Source organism: Bicyclus anynana, chromosome 24 (genome assembly GCF_947172395.1).
Source record: "Bicyclus anynana chromosome 24, ilBicAnyn1.1, whole genome shotgun sequence".
In the NCBI taxonomy this organism is placed as follows: Eukaryota; Metazoa; Arthropoda; class Insecta; order Lepidoptera; family Nymphalidae; genus Bicyclus; species Bicyclus anynana.
Genome location: NC_069106.1, coordinates 10,545,623 through 10,565,234, shown reverse-complemented (window position 1 = coordinate 10,565,234; position 19,612 = coordinate 10,545,623). Strand labels below are relative to the sequence as shown.

General features: G+C 39.2%; 2 protein-coding genes across 2 annotated transcripts in view; one reads left to right on the top strand and one right to left on the bottom strand.

Annotated features, from left to right (window-relative positions):
- Window positions 1-17,707, top strand: part of LOC112052411 (dosage compensation regulator) — a 35,325-nt gene extending 17,618 nt beyond the window's left edge. Inside the window, exons 7-22 of the mRNA XM_052889104.1 lie at window positions 457-605; window positions 1,169-1,295; window positions 1,894-2,043; window positions 3,156-3,303; window positions 3,730-3,833; window positions 4,356-4,589; window positions 6,003-6,158; window positions 9,377-9,507; window positions 10,756-10,925; window positions 12,066-12,259; window positions 13,206-13,320; window positions 14,428-14,579; window positions 15,308-15,499; window positions 15,993-16,151; window positions 16,722-16,812; window positions 17,156-17,707. Of these exons, the coding sequence (XP_052745064.1) occupies window positions 457-605; window positions 1,169-1,295; window positions 1,894-2,043; window positions 3,156-3,303; window positions 3,730-3,833; window positions 4,356-4,589; window positions 6,003-6,158; window positions 9,377-9,507; window positions 10,756-10,925; window positions 12,066-12,259; window positions 13,206-13,320; window positions 14,428-14,579; window positions 15,308-15,499; window positions 15,993-16,151; window positions 16,722-16,812; window positions 17,156-17,613 (2,730 nt within the window). The 3' untranslated portion in view covers window positions 17,614-17,707. The remainder of the gene's footprint in view (window positions 1-456; window positions 606-1,168; window positions 1,296-1,893; window positions 2,044-3,155; window positions 3,304-3,729; window positions 3,834-4,355; window positions 4,590-6,002; window positions 6,159-9,376; window positions 9,508-10,755; window positions 10,926-12,065; window positions 12,260-13,205; window positions 13,321-14,427; window positions 14,580-15,307; window positions 15,500-15,992; window positions 16,152-16,721; window positions 16,813-17,155) is intronic.
- A 501-nt stretch (window positions 17,708-18,208) lies between these two features.
- Window positions 18,209-19,503, bottom strand: LOC112052410 (dynein light chain roadblock-type 2). The gene has a single exon (XM_024091466.2). The coding sequence runs from the start codon at window positions 19,003-19,005 to the stop codon at window positions 18,712-18,714; it is 294 nt and encodes a 97-aa protein (XP_023947234.1). The 5' UTR covers window positions 19,006-19,503; the 3' UTR covers window positions 18,209-18,711.
- Window positions 19,504-19,612: the final 109 nt, after the last annotated feature.

Sequence of the window (19,612 nt, the reverse complement as noted above, 5' to 3'; positions counted from 1 at the left end):
CAATTTGAAATTAAACACCTGGTGACTCGTATAAGATTTTATTCCACTCCTTAATCCAAGTATTAATACACACTTCCAAACGTGTAAAAAATCGTAGCCGAGGTCACTATAGTTCATTGGTATCGCTGGTAACACTTGATGTTCACTTCACTTCGTTTCGAAGTTAACTGCCTCGATCGTCCGGTCCGACGCGTATTTATGCCCAAAATGTGTTTATTCTGGAAATGTCCGCTTGTCGATGATACCACGAAATTCGACGTGAACAAGGCAATCAAATTTCTTATCTCAAATGGTAAACAATCCAACATAGGCGAGCGATTATGAACGCTATGTCCGTAGCAATATGGTTCTCCGTAACATTATTTTATTTCCTCGGTATCGCGGTCCTAGAAAACATATTGTATGCCACTGCACGTAATTAGCGATTCTAGCACTCACATTGACCATTTTATTCAGGTGTGCCAATTCATATTGGACGATTACATAGCGAGCGGTCAAGGCGCCTGGGCCAACATATGCGTGACGCAGCCGCGCCGGATATCCGCCGTCAGTGTTGCCGAGAGAGTGGCTGCGGAGCGCTGTGAGGAACTCGGGAACAGCACCGGGTAAAGTATCATCATCATCACGATCACCACCATCACCATCACCATCACCACACCATCACCATCTGATATTGCATATTGGTGCCTGCGACGCGGGACAGGCAGGGACGCGGCAGAGGAAATCCGTCGTGTTGTGACGTCACAGTCACAGGGAAATTGGAAAGAATAATGGAAGAAAGGTGACGAGTAAATGACTTGTGTCAAAAGAATCAAAATATTAGTTTTAATAAAGGTTCTACTTCTTCATAATTTACTGACGATAAATATTTAATAACTGTTTTCTTGCATTTCTTAAGTATTACTGCGTATATAATCAATGACGGTTACGAGGGTTATGCCTATAGACATAACGCTCAGATTCTGTATAATATTCAATATCATAATTATCACCCGATGGACGTCCACTGCTATTAACCCCTCATATTCTGTGAGAAGACTCGAGCTCAGCAGTAAGCTCAATGTAGGTTGATAACGATGATGTTTCTGATTTATGGCAAAGGAGGGTTTGTAAGAACCCTCAATAAGCGAGTACTTATCCGGTTTTAATTTGATTGTATGTTTTCTAGGTACTGTGTACGCTTTGAGTCGGTGCTACCTCGACCGTACGGGTCGATAATGTTCTGTACAGTGGGGGTGCTGCTGAGGAAGCTTGAGGGAGGTCTGAGAGGAGTCAGCCATGTTTTGGTCGATGAGGTAAATCGCTATTTACAGCTTATTTTAATTTTTCATTTTCACTTAAGTCGGTTTACTACAAGGTTAGGGTCTGTAGCCTCGTGGCACGCCGATTCTACAAACGCTAACGCTTCGAAAACTAAAAAAGTGTATCGATTGTATATGTTACCGTTAAATCGTAAAATACGTTAGTTTATAATCTCACTCGTGATATTATAATCTACCGTCATATTGTGAACTGAAAATACTGATTACAATTTAACGTGTTATTTTTCGGTATAATATAATCTACCAGAATACAGGATAAATTTACTATAGAGTTACAAAAAAAATACAGCGGGCATAATAAAAATAGTTAAAAAATTACAATAGACAAATCCAATAGATTATAATGTACCGAAAAATTAAACGTTAAATTGTAATCAGTATTTTCAGTTCATAATATGACAACAGATTATAATTTTACAATCTAACGGTGACGTATATAAAGACAGACACAATGAAAAAAAAATGCACCTGCATGCCAGTCTAAGCAATGCAATGCCTAATCTAATCTAACAGCCTAATGCCTAATCTAATCTATCAATCCGCAAAAAAAATAATTGATGACGTGTTCTAGGTCCACGAACGCGACGCAGACACAGACTTTGGTCTGATCCTGCTGAGGGACATGGCGCACACGTACCCCGACCTTCGCATCATCCTCATGTCTGCCACCGTCGACACCACACTGTTCACCGAGTACTTCGGGAACTGCCCCGTCATTGAGGTGAGTGTCACAATAGCTGCCGAGGGACATGGCGCACACGTACCCTGACCTTCGCATCATCCTCATGTCTGCCACCGTCGACACCACACTGTTCACCGAGTACTTCGGGAACTGCCCCGTCATTGAGGTGAGTGTCACAATAGCTGCCGAGGGACATGGCGCACACGTACCCTGACCTTCGCATCATCCTCATGTCTGCCACCGTCGACACCACACTGTTCACCGAGTACTTCGGGAACTGCCCCGTCATTGAGGTGAGTGTCACAATAGCTGCCGAGGGACATGGCGCACACGTACCCTGACCTTCGCATCATCCTCATGTCTGCCACCGTCGACACCACACTGTTCACCGAGTACTTCGGGAACTGCCCCGTCATTGAGGTGAGTGTCACATCAACTCCTACATCTTCAAAAGGTCCAAGGTAGGCACTAAGGTTTGTCTCATTAGTGCGTTTTAGTGCGACGACGCAAGACGTCGAAACGCAGAGAGGCGACACCCCATAATATCACTATTATGGGGTGTTGTCTCTCTTTTAAGAAACTAACAATACAATAGTAGATAAGCCCGGGATGCTAAATTTTTGCAGTTACTCGAGCGTCACGGGGACTAATTGCATTTGGTAGATTAAATTATCGGAAGAATAAGTGGTTATTTACTTTATTCGTTTTAGCGGTGGAAAAAAAATTACAGACTTTAATAGCAATTATTATTACTTTGGCTTACTGCAATTGTCAGAAAATTTTAGCGATTAATTAGGAGGTCATTTCCTTCAAAATAAGTGAAAAATTAATCGCGCTCATAACTCGAGAACTAAAGCATAAGGGTTTTATTTTGTAACTTTGAAACCCTCCCATTACGGTACGTTACTCTCAAGTCGTCAGATTTTCAGCTATCAACTCACCTACCTCATCTTTATCTGACGTGCTGGTTGAGTATTTCTGAAGTTAGTTTTTTTTTTGTTTGCCCTAAATGTATCCACCAATATTAAGGGCTCATACTTGGTGGAAGTACTCAACAACGTGCAAGGTATAGTCCCTTATGTTCATCTGCCGCGCTCGAGTAACTGCAAACATCCCCTCTTGGGCTCCTGTACTACAAGTGACATGTGCAGGTGCCGGGTCGCACGTACCCCGTGAAGCAGTACTACTTGGAGGACTGCATCGAGCTGACGAAGTTCATGCCGCCGCCTGACACCAGGAAGCGGAAGTCTTCCGGGAAGAAAGCCAACAATAAGGACGACGAGGATGATGATGACGAAGGTAGATTTAAAGGAAATGGTCCAAAATTGTATGAAGCCCAGGTCCAGTCATTGTACCCTGGCGGAAATAAAAGAAAATATTTTTTTCAACTATTTTTGATTATACAAATCTACGGATTCACTTTAATTCTTTCGAAATAATATTCATTATCACCCAAGAAATGCACCACTATTAGGGTATATAATGGCGGATTGATGACGTTTTCAATGCAGTAATCGATTTGACGTTTGCTGTCAATTGTCATGTCATAGTTGCTTTACGGGCGCCATCTTGATTTATCTCAAAAACTTTGGTTTTAATTTTATTTATTTCCATTGATATGCGGGCGACGGGGGGGGGGGAGTCATCGCTACCCGCCTCCCGACCCCCGCGGACCATCGGTGGTGTTACGAACGAATTCGCCAAGCTATATATTATGTTTCTCAGGTGCGGGAGTGGACGAAGACGAAGATCTGAACAAGAACTGCCAGTTGACCGGCAACTATTCGCCGCAGACCGTCGAGGCACTGTCCAAACTGTCAGAGAAAGATGTAAGTTGTTTGTATAGTACGTTCAACGCAATGATCTTATACTATACTCACAGGCACAATTATCCGCCCACTTTAATATGATGCGAGTATATTAAAGTGGGCGGATAATTGTGCCTCTGAGCATATTAGATAATATGGTGCCTACAAAATCACAGCAAAAAGTTTTCCAAACTCAGCAATTTCACTGATTGCACACATGCATAATTTTGTGTTTATTTATGTCGCAATATATTTTTGATAAATTTTTAACATAAAAATTGAAATGACGTCTTGTATTTCAGTTATTTTGATTTTAACACGAAATTACTAAACCGATTGTCATGAAAATTAAATGAGACCAATCTGGAAGTATATTCACCAAAGAAAAAAGAAATATCAAAATTTTAATAAATGACGAAGTAGGTATGTATAAGTTGTATGAGGTAACAAACATAAAAAACATGAAAAATAAACAATTAATCTTTTGGAGTCGGTTAAAAAAAAATTCTTCGTAAAAACAGTTAATCTTTACTTCTTTTCCAGCTGAGTTTCGAACTCATAGAAGCACTGCTTCTGTACATTACCAACCTGGGTGCCGATGGGGCGGTGCTGGTCTTCCTTCCCGGTTGGAACCTGATCTTCGCTCTGATGAAGCACCTGACCCAGAGCCGGGTGTTCGGCGACACGTCGAAGTTTGTGATCCTGCCGCTGCACAGTCAGATACCACGAGATGACCAGAAGAAGGTCTTCATAACCCCCCCACCTGGTATGACTAAGGTACTTACGATTTCTTTATACACTGGACCTAATCTTTTTAATTTTTAGGCATAATTAAAATCAAACAAAAGTCTAAAGGACATGTCCCAAAATGGGCCTTTATTATTTATAATTTATAATCAGGTCGATAGTATTTTTTACGAATAGTAGATACAAATTGCTGTTGCGAAAATAATTTTCAAAATTTTTGGAACCAGCATTAATTAATCAAATATTTTTTTGTTCCGCTCCCTTGTGTACAAATTAAACATAGACAACACAGTAAAAGTGTTCAAAACAGCCAATAAAAATAACTAATTGAATTTATATCCGGTGTAAGCTGTCAATGTCATGTAATACTGTCAAATGGCAATAAGACACTAGTTAAAAAGAGATATTAATTCGTAGACAAAAAAAACCTAAAATTGCTTTAAAAACGCCATAAATGAACGCGACTACGCGAAGATCACTGACTATCTATCAGGGTGTGAGTTACAAGCATGTTGCCCTGATAAAAATTTTTAATTAATGTTGTCAGCTAATGAAAATTATATATTTTATTTAATTAATTTAAAAAAATGCGGGTTTATATTTTTTTTTTATTTTAGGTTTTAAGCCCTATATTTTATGTTCTTTTAAGATAAAAATATTTTCTTCTGCTTAGTTGACACTCGGAATAAAGCTCCAGCCTCCATACAAAATTGGGACATGTCCTTTAATATAAACGATATTAATTTCGTGTAGTACGTGGAATAAGGGTCGGAAATATATCGATATCTATGAATAAAAGTAAAAGATTTCTTATAAATGTATTTATCATATCATCACGTATTTTTTCAAATTTTCCAAACGTCAAAAAAGTCCATTTTGTGACTGACACTGACACTGACACACTTAATGTACTAAACGTCGAACTAATTGTTAGCTAATATTTTTGTCGAACGCTCGATTTGTATGTGATTTATTATAGTGACGTCATGAAACAGTTGAAATACAGACTGTCATTTCCGACAGGCGTTTTGGCTTGTATTGTCAAAAACATATTTAAAAACTAAAATTTTCATGTAATCACGTCTCAAAAAAAATATGAAAAAAATTAAGTTTAGTAGAATGATAATGAACTATTTAAGATCATTTTAGAATTTAAACTATCGTGAGTGTTATTCATATTAATTGATTATGAAACACGGCTAAAACTCACGTGATATTAGGTCGGAGTATGCCCGGCTAGTTTCGAACTCATACGGGGCCCTTAGTCATGACCTGGTTCTTGCATCGCGGCACGATCCAAACAGTTTGGAGGGCCCTGTATGGTTTCGAAACTAGTCGGGCATACTCCGACTTAATATCACGTGAGTTTTAGTCGTGTTTCATAATCAATATTAATCTTTAAGATCATTTCAAAAAAAGTGTCAACTAGCCTATTTATTACAGGTGATACTGTCAACAAACATAGCGGAAACGTCAATAACAATCAACGACGTCGTGTACGTCATCGACTCGTGCAAGGCCAAGATGAAGTTGTTCACGTCACACAACAACATGACGTCATACGCCACTGTCTGGGCCAGCCGCACCAACCTCGAGCAGGTAAGCCGACTTGATATATCACATCTGGCATACAACATACGTACCGGCTACGCGCCATTTTGACGTGATGCTATTGGACGAGAGTCACGTGATCGTTTCCTATTGGTCGAGCGCCGCCACGTCCGGCATAGTGATAGAATGCGATCTAGGTCCAATAGTCATGAAAATTTCTATCGATAATCCTCTTAAAAATAATAATATTCGTTGGGGTAACAGGTCAGGTGTGCAGATTGATATGTATCGAGAGTTTTGCAATAAGAGGCTCAGGGATATATATTATCCAGACATTTTCATTACCTGTGGAGATAGTATGTGCGTTGAGCCGAGTCACCGGGTATGTCTGGATAATATGTATAAAGAGATAGTAGGAGTTCTCTCTAACGGCGCTGCCTCGACGTATGAAATTAGAAAGGGTCCATTCAAAGGTCAGGTTGTTGGTTGGAATAAACATGTTCGTGCTGCTCACTGTAATGCTCGGTTGAAGTATAAAACTTGGTTGCTATATAATAAACCAAGATTTGGAACTATATGGGACGAAATGAATGAGAGTCAAAAAATATTTAAAAGCCGTTTAAGATGGTGTCAAAAACATCAAGAACAAATTAAGATGGATATAATAACTTCTCATAGAAACGACAATAATTTTTCAAAGTTTTGGAAATCAACTAATAAACTAAATATTCAACCGAGTATACCTGTGAGTGTCGCGGGTTGTTCCTCCCAAAAAGAAATAGCAAATATGTTCAGTGACTATTTTAGAGTTTCTTCACCACTAGGGCCATCGAATCGAGATTTCAATGTTGAGGTTGATCGTGACAGGGAACTTATGCGCTTCTCAGCGAAACAAGTACGTGAAGCCATATTTAAAATGACTAGGGGAAAGTCTCCCGGTCACGATGGCCTTAGCATTGAGCATTTGAAATACGCGGGTTTTCATCTTCCGAGAGTGCTAGCTATGTTTTATTCACTCTGTGTTAGCCACTCATACTTGCCTGTCGAGATGATGAGAACTATATACTAATAGCATTAACAACTGAGTCTTAGGGCCATAAATCATTTCTCTATATCTATCTCGCTTGCACTTATGGGTCTTATGGAGCCGTCTAGTGAAGGGTGTAACAATGAAAGACATATTATCGATAAGTAAAGTTTATTATCGTATCTTGTTCACAAAATTAAAAAAATTAACAATATTTGATTTAATATAATACATATTTCATATTATATAATTATTAACTAAATAAAATTAATCTTCATCTGAGTCTTCATCATCAGAATCTTCGTCTTCTGCCAAATTTATTATATATTAGTATCCATAGTGCGCAACGAGTAACACATGAATGTATTTATTTAATTGCAGTAAACACATTTATAGCAAAAAAAATACGCAATGCAATTACATTAGAAACCGACCAATCAGAATCGTCCAAATCATTATTGACTCATCATTAGCACGTGCGCAGGTAGCCGTTTATCGATAATTAGGGTGCGCAGGTAGGCGCGCTGCACATTCCTATCTTTTTTGACTTTTATGACCGGACGACTCAGATGATAATGCGCATACTATAGTGATTCCGATTCTGAAGAACAAAACTGGCGCTATATCGGATAGGTCAAATTATAGGCCCATATCTCTCGCAACTGTTTTGGCCAAGGTGCTGGATGGTTTGTTTGACTCAAAGTTAAGCGAAACACTTAAATTTCATGATGCGCAGTTCGGTTTTCGGCCGGGCTTATCGACTGAGACAGCAATACTGAGTCTCAAGCAGACAGTCCAGTACTATATAAAACGAAACACACCTGTTTACGCCTGTTTCCTTGATCTCTCCAAAGCTTTTGACCTAGTATCATATAATGTGCTATGGAAAAAGATGAAGGAGGCAGGCGTAGCGCCAGAGTTGCTCAATATCATGAGATACTGGTATGCAAACCAGCTGAATAGTGTTAAGTGGGGAAATGAGCTCTCTAATCCGTACAGGTTGGAATGCGGGGTGAGGCAGGGGGGGTTAACCTCGCCCAAACTTTTTAACTAGTATATAAATGAGCTGATTGTGGAACTCAGCAAAAAACCAGTCGGGTGCTGGATCGATGGCATATGCGTCAATAATATAAGCTATGCTGACGACATGGTGCTGCTGGGTCCCACGGCTGGCTCAATCAGAGACTGCTAAAAACTTGTGAAAACTATGCAGCTGCGCACGGCCTGATATATAATGTGACAAAGAGTGAATACTTGATCTTTAGGGCTCCCCGCAAACAAGTGCGATATGAACCTAGTATCACTCTCAGTGGGACTTCTTTAAGAAGAGTAACCCAATTCAAATATCTAGGTCACTATGTTACGGAGAGCCTTGGATCAGGTAGACATAGAAAGAGAGAGGAGAGCTTTGTCGGCCAGGTGCAACATGTTGGCCCGGAGGTTCGCGAAGTGTGCTAAGGAAGCAAAAATTACTCTATTTAAAGCATATTGCCAAACCTTCTACACTGCGAGCCTGTGGGTTAACTATACGCAGAAGTGTATGGACACCCTAAGGGTGCAATATAACAATGGGTTCAGGATGCTTTTGGGATTGCCCCGGTTTTGCTCAGCGTCAGGTATGTTTGCGCAGGAGCGGACAGACGATTTTTATGCAATAATTAGAAAACGAAAGTCATCCCTCCTAGCAAGACTGCGAGCGAGCCCCAATAGGATCTTAAACATGTTAGCAAGCAAGACTGACTCGCCGATCCTGCAGAAATTTATTTCTGTTTTGGTGCGGTGAGATAGTTTTTATTTTTATCTTAAATGTAATATGTGTACCTACTAACATAATTTTTAAGTTTGTAACTAACCAATGGGCCTTTGTAGCCAAAAATAAAGAAATTATTATTATTATTATTATAGTGGAAATCTTTTACAGTCTTATTTATTTAAACAGTAAATAGTTAAATCTCAATTACATGAAAACCTGATTCTAATATTACCACATTTTTTTAAATTCTTTACAAGTTAACCCTTGATGACAATCTCACCTGTTGTTAAGTGATGATGCAGTCCAAGATGGAAGTGGGCTAACTTGTCAGGAGGAGGATGAAAATCCACACCCCTATTGGTTTCTACACGACCGGAACGCTAAATCGTTTGGCGGTGCGTCTTTGTGGGTAGGGTGGTAACTAGCCACGGCCGAAGCCTCCCACCAGCCACAACTGGCCGACATTAACAAGCGTATGTTTTCCAGCGCAAAGGGCGCGCGGGCCGAGTGCGGCCCGGCGTGTGCTTCACGCTGTGCACCAGCGCGCGCTACCAGCGCCTCGAGGAGCACCTCACCGCTGAGATGTTCCGCACGCCGCTGCACGAGCTGGCGCTCAGGTATGCGGGGATGATATGTAGCCTGTAGCCTTCCTCGATACATGGCCTATCTAACACTGAAAGAATTTTTCAAATCGGTCCAGTAGTTCCTGAGATTGGCGCATTCAAACGAACTCTTCAGCTTTATAATATAACTTATTTTGTTCTTATGTATATAGTAGTATGTAAGTCCCGGGGAGCGGTTATGAGTAATTAATCAATAAAAGTAGGCTCCTTTATTTTCAAATCAAATCATACAACTGCAGGATTATTACGTATTTTACATTTACATATCTATGTGTATGTTACCACCACATCATAGATTATAAAAGCGAAAGTAAGTCTGTTTGTCTGTTACCTTTTCACGGCTAAACGGTTGAACCGATCAAAACGAATTTTGGTATTATCATAGGACCTGACTGACTTGACTTTTTGACCTTAAAATAAAAAAGGGGGTGACATAAAGGTTGAAAGTTTCTATGGAAAGTCTTTCGAGTTACAGTTTTAAAAATTTGTTCATAAATCATGAAAAAAATACGAAATATAATGGGATTCAAGACTCTTTAAAATTTAATCCCTAAAGTGGGTGAAATAGGGGTTGAAAGTTTCCATTGATTTCCATGCGGACGAAGTCGCGGGCGTCCGCTAGTTATAAAATATAGCATATAATACTCATGTGTCTTCTTGTCCTTTGTCTTTGTCAAAACCTTCACCGCTGGACACTGTCATAGAAGCAGAAACATTGCTTCGCTTTGAAAAAAAATCACATGGTCAAGTGCGGAAACGGCCTAAAAGGAAAAAGAACACCTTTTTTTAATTCTCTACAAGTTAGCCCTTGACTACAATCTCATCTGATGGTAAGTGATGATGCAATGTAAGATGGAAGCAGGCTAACTTGTTAGGAGTAGGATGATATCCACACTCCTTTCGGCTTCTACACGACATTGTACCGGAAACGCTAAATTGTCATATTGACATTTAATGTTAATAATAATTTCATTATGTAAATATAATTGTATTGTATTCTTCATGTATTGTAATTTTTAGATATAATTTTCTTGTTTTTTTTTTATGTAACTTATTTTTTATTTTAATAGCCGACATTTTTAGATATTAATTTGCATTGTATATTTTGACATTGTTGGTTGTCCTTATAAATAAATAAATAAATAAATAAATAAATCGCTTGTCGGTACGTCTTTGTCGGTAGGTCGGTAACTAGCCTTGACCGAAGCCACCAGTTTTAAATATTTAATTTGTATATGCCAGTATAAAGCTCCTCCGTCTCGGCGCCATCGGCCACTTCCTGTCGAAGGCGCCCGAACCGCCGCCGCTGGACGCGGTCATAGAAGCAGAAGCGTTGCTTCGCGAGCTCGGCTGCTTGGACGCGCAAGACGCGCTGACTCCGCTGGGGACCATCCTTGCTAAACTACCTATAGGTGAGTTCATCATCATCATCGTCACCATCACCATCAGCATCAGGATCACCACCTGGTTTGGGGTCGACTAACATTGCGCTATCTAGTGCGGGGTCGCTATTCCAGCACCTTGGGACCCCAACGTCCATCGGCTCTTCGAACTATCGGTGACTTTGGTTCTTCTGCGGATCTCCTGCGTTAATTACTATATAAATGATAAAAAAGTTTGGTGTTAAACTGCGTTATACACCGCCTTCATACTGATCAGCAGGTAGAACATATTATGATGTTATTTTTCGCTTTTTAGTTTAGTGGGTACGTTTTTAGGTTTTGAAGTCGGTTGTATTTTTTTCATTAAAATTTTCATTATTTTTCCATTTTTAGTGTAAAATTTCATCTCAAACGAATACATCAGACCCCTAATGACAGTGACAACCCATCTTGGTACAAAATTCTTAGCAATACAAATTAAACAGGCCTAAACACAAGGTAGCTACCGTAAACCGTTAAGGGGTTCCCTTAATTGATCTTGGTGGTCATCATCAGACCCCTAATAACAGACACAACTCATCTAGGTAGTCAGTTCTCAGCAATACGTATTAATCAAGGCCAAACACAAGGTAGTTACTGTAAACTGTTAAGGAGTTCCCTTAATTGTCCTTGGTCTTCATCACCAAACCCCTAAATGACAGTCACAACCTATCTATGTGGAAAGTTCTCATTAATACAAATTAATCAAGCCCAAACACAAGGTAACTGCTGTTAATCGCCGAGGAGTTCCCTCGTCTGTTTTATGGCTCCATCATCAGATCGATTTTAAACTTTCATGAAATTGTAGTGCTCAAAAGTACTAAATGGAAAAGTTTACAAACACACTAGACACCCATATAATTTTCGAAAGTTCCCCTCAATTTCTCCAGGATTCCATCATCAGATCTTGACATGATGGCAATGGGATCAAATGGGGACTATACCGTTTCAAACAAAAAAGAATTTTTGAAATCGGTCCAGGCGTCTTTGAGTAATCGGTGTACATACATAAAAAAAAAAACCGACCGAATTGAGAACCTCCTCCTTTTTGAAGTCGGTTAAAAAGTAACTAAGCCTATGAAATAAATAAATAAATTTTTAATTTCATACTAACCCGTTGATGTCCCCTAGAGCCCCGCCTGGGCAAGATGATGGTGCTGGGCTTCGTGCTGGGCGTGGGCGACGCGCTGACCACCATGGCGGCGCACTCCACCACCTTCCCGGAGATCTTCACCGTGGAGGGGCGGCGCCGGCTCAGCGCCCACCAGCGCGCGCTGGCCGGCGAGCGCGCCTCCGACCACGTCGCCATGCTCAACGCCTTCCAGGTACATACGACAAATATATTGAAAAATTACACATTTAATGTAAGGAAGCTAAAACTGTATGAATTTTCATCTAATTACGATAAAATATGTCTGAGGATTAGATAGTAGTGCCATCTTACAATAATTAGAATAACTATATAGGTGGCGATATCTGTTGGAAGCGTCAGTTATCCACAGACAAACAACTGTCAGATAAACGACATTTTGGCTGGTGGGAGGCTTCGGCCGTGGCTAGTTACCACCCTACCGGCAAAGATGTCGTGTAGAAACCGAAAGGAGTGTGAATTTTCATTTTCCTCCTAACAAGTTAGCTCGCTTCCATCTTAAACTGCATCATCACTTACCATCAGGTGAGATTATAGTCAAGGGCTAACTTGTCAAGAATAAAAAAAAAAAAAGATACCTAATTAGTTACTCTGATTAATGTAAGATGGCGCTACTATCTAATCCTCCGACAAATATTTTTAATAGATTTTCGTAACCCTATTTATTTTGCAAATATCCAGTCAATCTTTATTTTTTTTTTATGTATAAATTAGTTAACATTGACCTTATTTACACGAATGTATCATAAAAATCAATATATTCAAACCTAGTCATCATCACTATTGCACAGGTAATCCTCGGTTTACCCAAGGAGGTCACCAAATTGCAACTAAGATACAGCTAAGTATTATTAAATACTAGCGGACGCCCGCGACTTTGTCTGCGTGGCATTCAGTTTTTCACAAATCCCGCGAGAACCATGGATTTTTCCGGGATGAAAAGTAGCCTGTGTTAATCCAGAGCAAAATCGTTTCCATTCCAAAATTCAGCCTTTAGCAGCTGCAGCGTAAAAGAGGAACAAACATACTTACAAACTTACACACTTTCACACTTACACACAAACTTTCGCCTTTATAATATTAGTGTGATTAGTGTGATGTACAAAGTGTTTGTTGTGCAGATGTGGGAGCGCGAGCGCGCCAAGGGCGAGGACGCGGAGACGCAGTGGTGCGAGTGGAAGGGCGTGCAGCAGACCACCCTCAGGGTCACCTGCGAGGCCAAATACCAGCTCATCAGTGAGTTGATACCTTTACGTACTACTAACTAACTATGACAAGTTAAAAGTTTCATTTTATTTTAACTGTGAAAAAGACATTTTCACAGTTAAAAAAAATAACAGTCAAAGAAACAAAAAATGTTTTCACTACTCTTGCTTAAAAACACTGTCATATTACCACTCCACAGCGGGGCTAAACAAGCATTACAGCCTCTAGGGGCTAAAGTAATTTTGTTTTTTTTTAATTCTTGTCTGTTACGAGTACTAGCCAAGTAGCCTACTATAAAACGAAGGAGGTTTTATTTGAAAATAGAATCATTATAGGTAAAGCCCTGAGTGTTTTGAAAAATAAATACGCAACGTTCTTGTCTGTGGAATGCGTTCATTTTTTTATTTAATTTTTATTGAGTTGCGAATAGAACGAGATTTGAAGACATGGGACATCCTGTATGGTATAATACCTTTGCCTTAATCTCATGTGAAAGAAAAATAAAATTAAAAAGAGTGAATTTAAAAAATAACTGTCGTGAATAATACACACTTGATTTTTTTAAGAAATTCATTATAAATTTGTGACCGTAACTTACATATTTTTCAACAATAATTGTTATTGTTGTCTTCATCTAGTGATGGTGATCCTAATTTGGAAATGGATAAAATTTTCAATCTGTTACCATCAAAGTCGAGACGCATTTACTTAAATACCTACCTAGGTAAAGTGGAGAAAACAACAACGAATGGATTCACTTACGAAATGAGTTTTTTAAACTATTATATCCCACGTTTACCTTTACTCATTATTCATCTTCACAGTAGTCGGAAATTATGTTACCGGGTAAAGCATCTCCCTTAATATCCAAAATTGTATACTTTGTACATTTAATTTTCAATTAAAATAAATCATCGAATATTGTACTAAACTATTTTATTTTCTCGCAATCGTAGTGAAAAGTATTGTGTAACACGTGGGGCTAAACCCATTATAAACTCGGTTTCTATTTAGGCGGCCCTCGCCTTACGTCTCGGGCCCTAAAAATACCTCGTATATAATGGGTCTTTTTAGCCCCTTGTATAACAATCTACTATTTATCTTCATAACAGTAATAGAATTATCTTTTGTTTGCAGACATATTGACAACGGCCATCGGTTTCCCTGAAGAGTGTTGTGTGGCCCAAAGATGGAACCCCAACGTGGAGGACCCCATACTGGATATGGTCATAGCGCTGCTGTGTATGGGGCTGTACCCCAACGTCTGCGTGCATCAGGGGAAGAGGAAGGTGACTTGTACAGTTGACTTCATAGTAGAAAATCTGCATTAGAAACGACCTTAACCTATCGGTTTAATGGACAAAAAGTGTTGTGAAAAAATAAATTAGGATGATAAGAAATATGCTGTGAGTAGGTTGCCTTAAAAGCTCTTGGCCAAGTTAATAATGTTGGTTAATAATAGTTTGGCGAGGAAATTTTTAGGCAACCGACTCGCTATATTTTTTTACTTACTAAAGGAGAACCGGCATTCCTGCCTAAATACCAATAACAACTTGTGATATACCATTGGATAGAATTTTGCACATGCTTTGAGTTCTGATGACAATACATGACTAGCTAGGAAATTTCATTACAATTCCAATATGGCGGCCTCACTCAGATGGCGGACTGGCTGTTTGAAATCCACCCCCATGATATGGATATCAAATAAAGTGGGTTTGCTGTCAGGAATACGAAAAATTTGTTTTTTTAATTTTTAGTGTGTGTTATTTAGTTTTTTAAACTATTATATTATTTTTAGAGAAGTTTTACTTTAGTCTACGGCACACTCGTGTTTGTTTTAGTTTGAATATTTTTTTTATTAAATGAGTTTAACCGATGGGTGTCGGGGTCTAGTCTAATGTTGTACTCACTCCTGACACAGTCTTATCTGACTAATTAGAGTGGGAATATTGATCATTATTTAAAAAATATGGCAATATTTTTTTTTAATTTTGAATAAAATTGAAATGATCAGGTCCTGACAACGGAGGGCAAGCCCGCCCTGATCCACAAGACGTCGGTGAACTGCAGCAACCTGGAGCAGAAGTTCGCGTCGCCGCTGTTCGTGTTCGGTGAGAAGGTGCGCACCAGAGCCATCAGCTGCAAGCAGACCACCATGGTGGCGCCGCTGCACGTGCTGCTGTTCGGCAGCCGCAAGGTGGAGTGGGTGAGTCGATGTCATTGTACTGTAGATCGGCTACCTCCCTACAGAATCACCGCGAACACTGAGCCCACACAAGCACAATTTTGTCTTTAATTCCATTATATATTTATGTATATATATATAGTTTTTTAAAAAAAAGTTTTATCTCATCACATCGAAAGCATTCGTCCTGTTCGACTTGATTGAAGAAACTGTTTGATGTTTTTTGTTTGGAGGGCGAGGCAGATGATTCCCTTTTACTTTTTCCTGGCTATTTTTTTTATTCTCTTTGACTATTAGTTTGTCATATTTCAAATAGGCTATTTTGCTATTTTTCCTCTCTTCAAATAGCTCTGTTTATAGTTTTCCCCCTCCTTTCTAATACTTCCTTTGAGTAATTTTCACTGATATTCATATGATAGTCTTTAGATCTGTATAAGATCATTTAAAAAGAAGTGTCAATTAGCCTATTATAAAAAAAAATATCTTTTTGAAAAATATTTTTTTTTTGTCAAAGGTCGACAACATGGTCCGCATAGACAACTGGCTGAACTTCGACATGTCCCCGAAGGCGGCGGCCTTGGTGACGGCGCTGCGGCCGGCCGTCGAGAACCTGGTGCGGAGAGCCGCCGAGCAGCCGGACGCGGCCTTGACTTTCACGCCTGAAGAGCAGAAGGTAACCTTCGGCATCCTCTATTTTAACGGCCTCCACAAGGCCAACTGTTTATAGGAAAGGGAATATGGAGCTTCGACCCACTATACTACTCCAATGATTGGCGGATGATAATGTTGAATTCAAGACCATGACTTTCACACGTCAAAATATCCAAATATAATTATATTGTAGGAAATAGTACCCCGTGTTGGTTTGTGCTGTAAAGAGTAGGGTAGCGATCGAGCGAGAACGACTGGCGATATTAGGTTCTCGTCGTGCGGTCGGCTGCAGCATTCTCGTGGCGTTCGAGCCGTCCACATTTCTTGTTGTATAATTCTTTATGAGTTACGTGGGATAGACGGGGAGAGTGGAAAAAGGGGAGTGTTTGTTAACTGTTAAGGAATTCCTTAACCCTACACACAACGATCACAAGTGCGTGACTTTACTCAAGGTCATTCTTCATTTGTTAATTAAGTTGTCTTGACAAATGTTGTGAGTCATGACCTTTGTTCGACATTACTTTTCTTATTTTTGTAATCCACTTCTGAGTCTGCTATAAATAGATTAACTTATTTTGTACGTTAATTCCAGGTGGTGGATTGTGTGAAGGCTTTATGCGTAATGGACGCCGGCGACTACGGCATCAAACGCGACACCACTTCGCTTTCCTACCGACCCGAAGGTACATTATTACTGAACTATACAGGATGCTCGGGAGTATTTACCATAACTTAAAGGTGTTGACAAGTCCACTTAATGGAGCCGAACTGCATGTATCTTATGTTCTGTTCCAAAGTCTATTAAAATTTCTTAACCAAATTGGTTAAGCGGTATGGCCGTGAAAAGGTAATAGACAGACAGACAAACAAAATCACTTTCCCATTTATAATATTAGATTTAAGGCTCTCCATGAGATCTGACATCTTTTTTGCAGTGCGAGTACTTTACCTTATTTCACATGAAAACGTGGTAGAGGGGTAGGTAGGATAGACTTTTCCTGAAATTTTCTTTCTTTTTTTTTAAAGGTATGAAACGGGGCGGCGGCGGTCCACCACGCGGCTGGGGTACAAACGGACCCCGCGGTGGGGGCAGTGTTTTTGGCAGGGGTGGTTTTGGCAGCAACAACCAAGGTGGTTTCGGCAACCAAGGGAACTTCGGTACTAACCAAGGTGGCTTCGGCAATAATCAAGGAGGTTTCGGTAACAACCAGGGGAACTTCGGTAACAACCAAGGGAACTTCGGTAACAACCAAGGGAACTTCGGTAACAACCAAGGGAACTTCGGCAACAACCAAGGTGGTTTCGGCAGTAATAACGGTGGATTCGGGGGCGGTAACCGAGGAGGTTACGGCAGAGGTGGTTTTGGCAACAGGGGTGGTTTTGGCAACAGGGGTGGTTTCGGTAACCGAGGTGGTTACGGTAACAGGGGTGGTTACGGCAACGGGGGTGGTTACGGTAACCGAGGACGCGGTTCGTGGAATTAAGTTATTTATACATTCCTGTGCTTTAGTTTATATATAATTAGATTGTATTATTCTTGACTAAGTATTGATTAAAATGTTCGTTTCTGTGTAATAATGTTTTATTTTCTAGTTATAGTCAAACAACATAATGCACATATTTAAAGAAAAGAGAACTGAAATATATGTCAATTCTAAGTGGGTTATTCAATTTAAATGTTCCTAGTTGGATATACAGGATGTCCCGTTTAATGGATAAAACGCAAATGGTAGATACACCACCTAATTATCTAAAACTAATTTGAATAGTTTTCAAACCCTAGGCTGACCAAGTTATATTTTTTTTTCGGATTTTTAAAAATTTGAATCGGTTTTTTTATTGCTGTAAGTGCTGAAATTATGATAATGAAGATCTGATTTTTGTTAAACATTACGAATTAAATTACCAATGCACTATGTATTATGTACTTATTTGTTTTGTACAAGAACCTCTGAATGCAATAATTATTTTTCTTTTATTAAGATGAAAAAATTGTCCTGTAAAAAATGCATGGAGCTAAAAAGTACCATCATTTTAAAAACTTGTACACTTATCGACGTTTGTAAATTGGTATAAACTTGTGTCTCGTCTTTGTATTTACAAAATTGGTGGTAAAAATGTATGGGAGGTGCTGAATTTTCAATACAACAAAACAAAATTTAAAGTGTGAAGTTTTTAACATTTTCCTTCAAAATGTCTTACAATATTACCTACTTAAAATTACTAATGTAGTCATTTGTATTAAATTGTTATTTTTGGAAAACTATTCAAATTAGTTTTAGATAATTAGGTGGTGTATCTACCATTTGCATTTTATCCATTAATTACGGGACACCCTGTAGTAAATAAAGTCTTATTGTTATAGTCAAATACATCTAAAATGTAAAAACTCCCCACTCCGGCGCCATTATCCTATTTTCAAGATAAACACCTAAACCAAACATATTAAGAAAATTACTTTGACTGGGTGGTTTTAGAGATAAACTACAATACAGTCGAACCTAAAATACAGCCTACTTTTTGAAAGTCGGGTAATAATTAAAACTACAATATAGTCAAGGCAACATAGCCACAAATCTTCGTCAATCAACCGGATTTTGGACGACGATCAATATGAAATCCTTGTCTGGAGCGACCATTACTTCGCTTTTCTTGCTTCTAATACGTAAAAAGGTTAAATCGTTGGTAGGGTCCAAGTCTCTTACAACAGATTTGGCTTTGTCCACCAAAGCGCTCATGAGACCAGCGTATTGCACTGATACGTGATTGTCGAGGGTGGTTTTTATTGGTATTCCTTCCCCATTCACAACTATCACTCCCACTACTCCTTTATGAGTAGCCAGTTTGCGTATCGTCTCCTCCGCCTCGTTTGCCATGCTCGGTAAATATTGTTAAATCAACTTTTATTTGTTACAAATTGTATTTTGTTTTGACGTCTTTTTGACACTGTTGTCATTAAATGCTGTGATTCCTTTATAAAAAAAATTAAATCAAATGTAGAATTATAATTCCTCTGATAACTAGCTGATCCAGAAAATGAGGTTTAAATGTATAGGTAGCATAGAGGAATTAGAAAACTTAGTTATTTAATGGTCTAAGATACGTAGGTTATTTTAAATGCCACATATAAAAAAAATCGGGGTATGAATAATAGATAATAACCTATTTTCACATATATATCATATAAAAATTCATCAAAATCGATTGCACCGATTGCATTATTTTGCGTCAGTATCGATTACCCCCTGATATTGGAAATACATTTCATGTACAGAATTGACCCCAGATAAGTATAGATTAATTTGTGGGTACTAGGTGGACCGAGGATATTAAGCAGGTTGCAGGGAGCCGCTGGATGCTGGCGGCTCGAGATCGTTGTGTTTGGAGGTCCATGCAAGAGGCCTATGTCCAGCAGTGGACGTCCATCGGCTGATATTATGGTAAGGTAAGGTAAGGTTCTTACGTACTATGAGTAGTACAGAT

Bases quoted from the DNA above. Each gene is read 5' to 3' on its own strand.
- LOC112052410 (XM_024091466.2), bottom strand. From the start codon at position 19,005: ATGGCAAACGAGGCGGAGGAGACGATACGCAAACTGGCTACTCATAAA.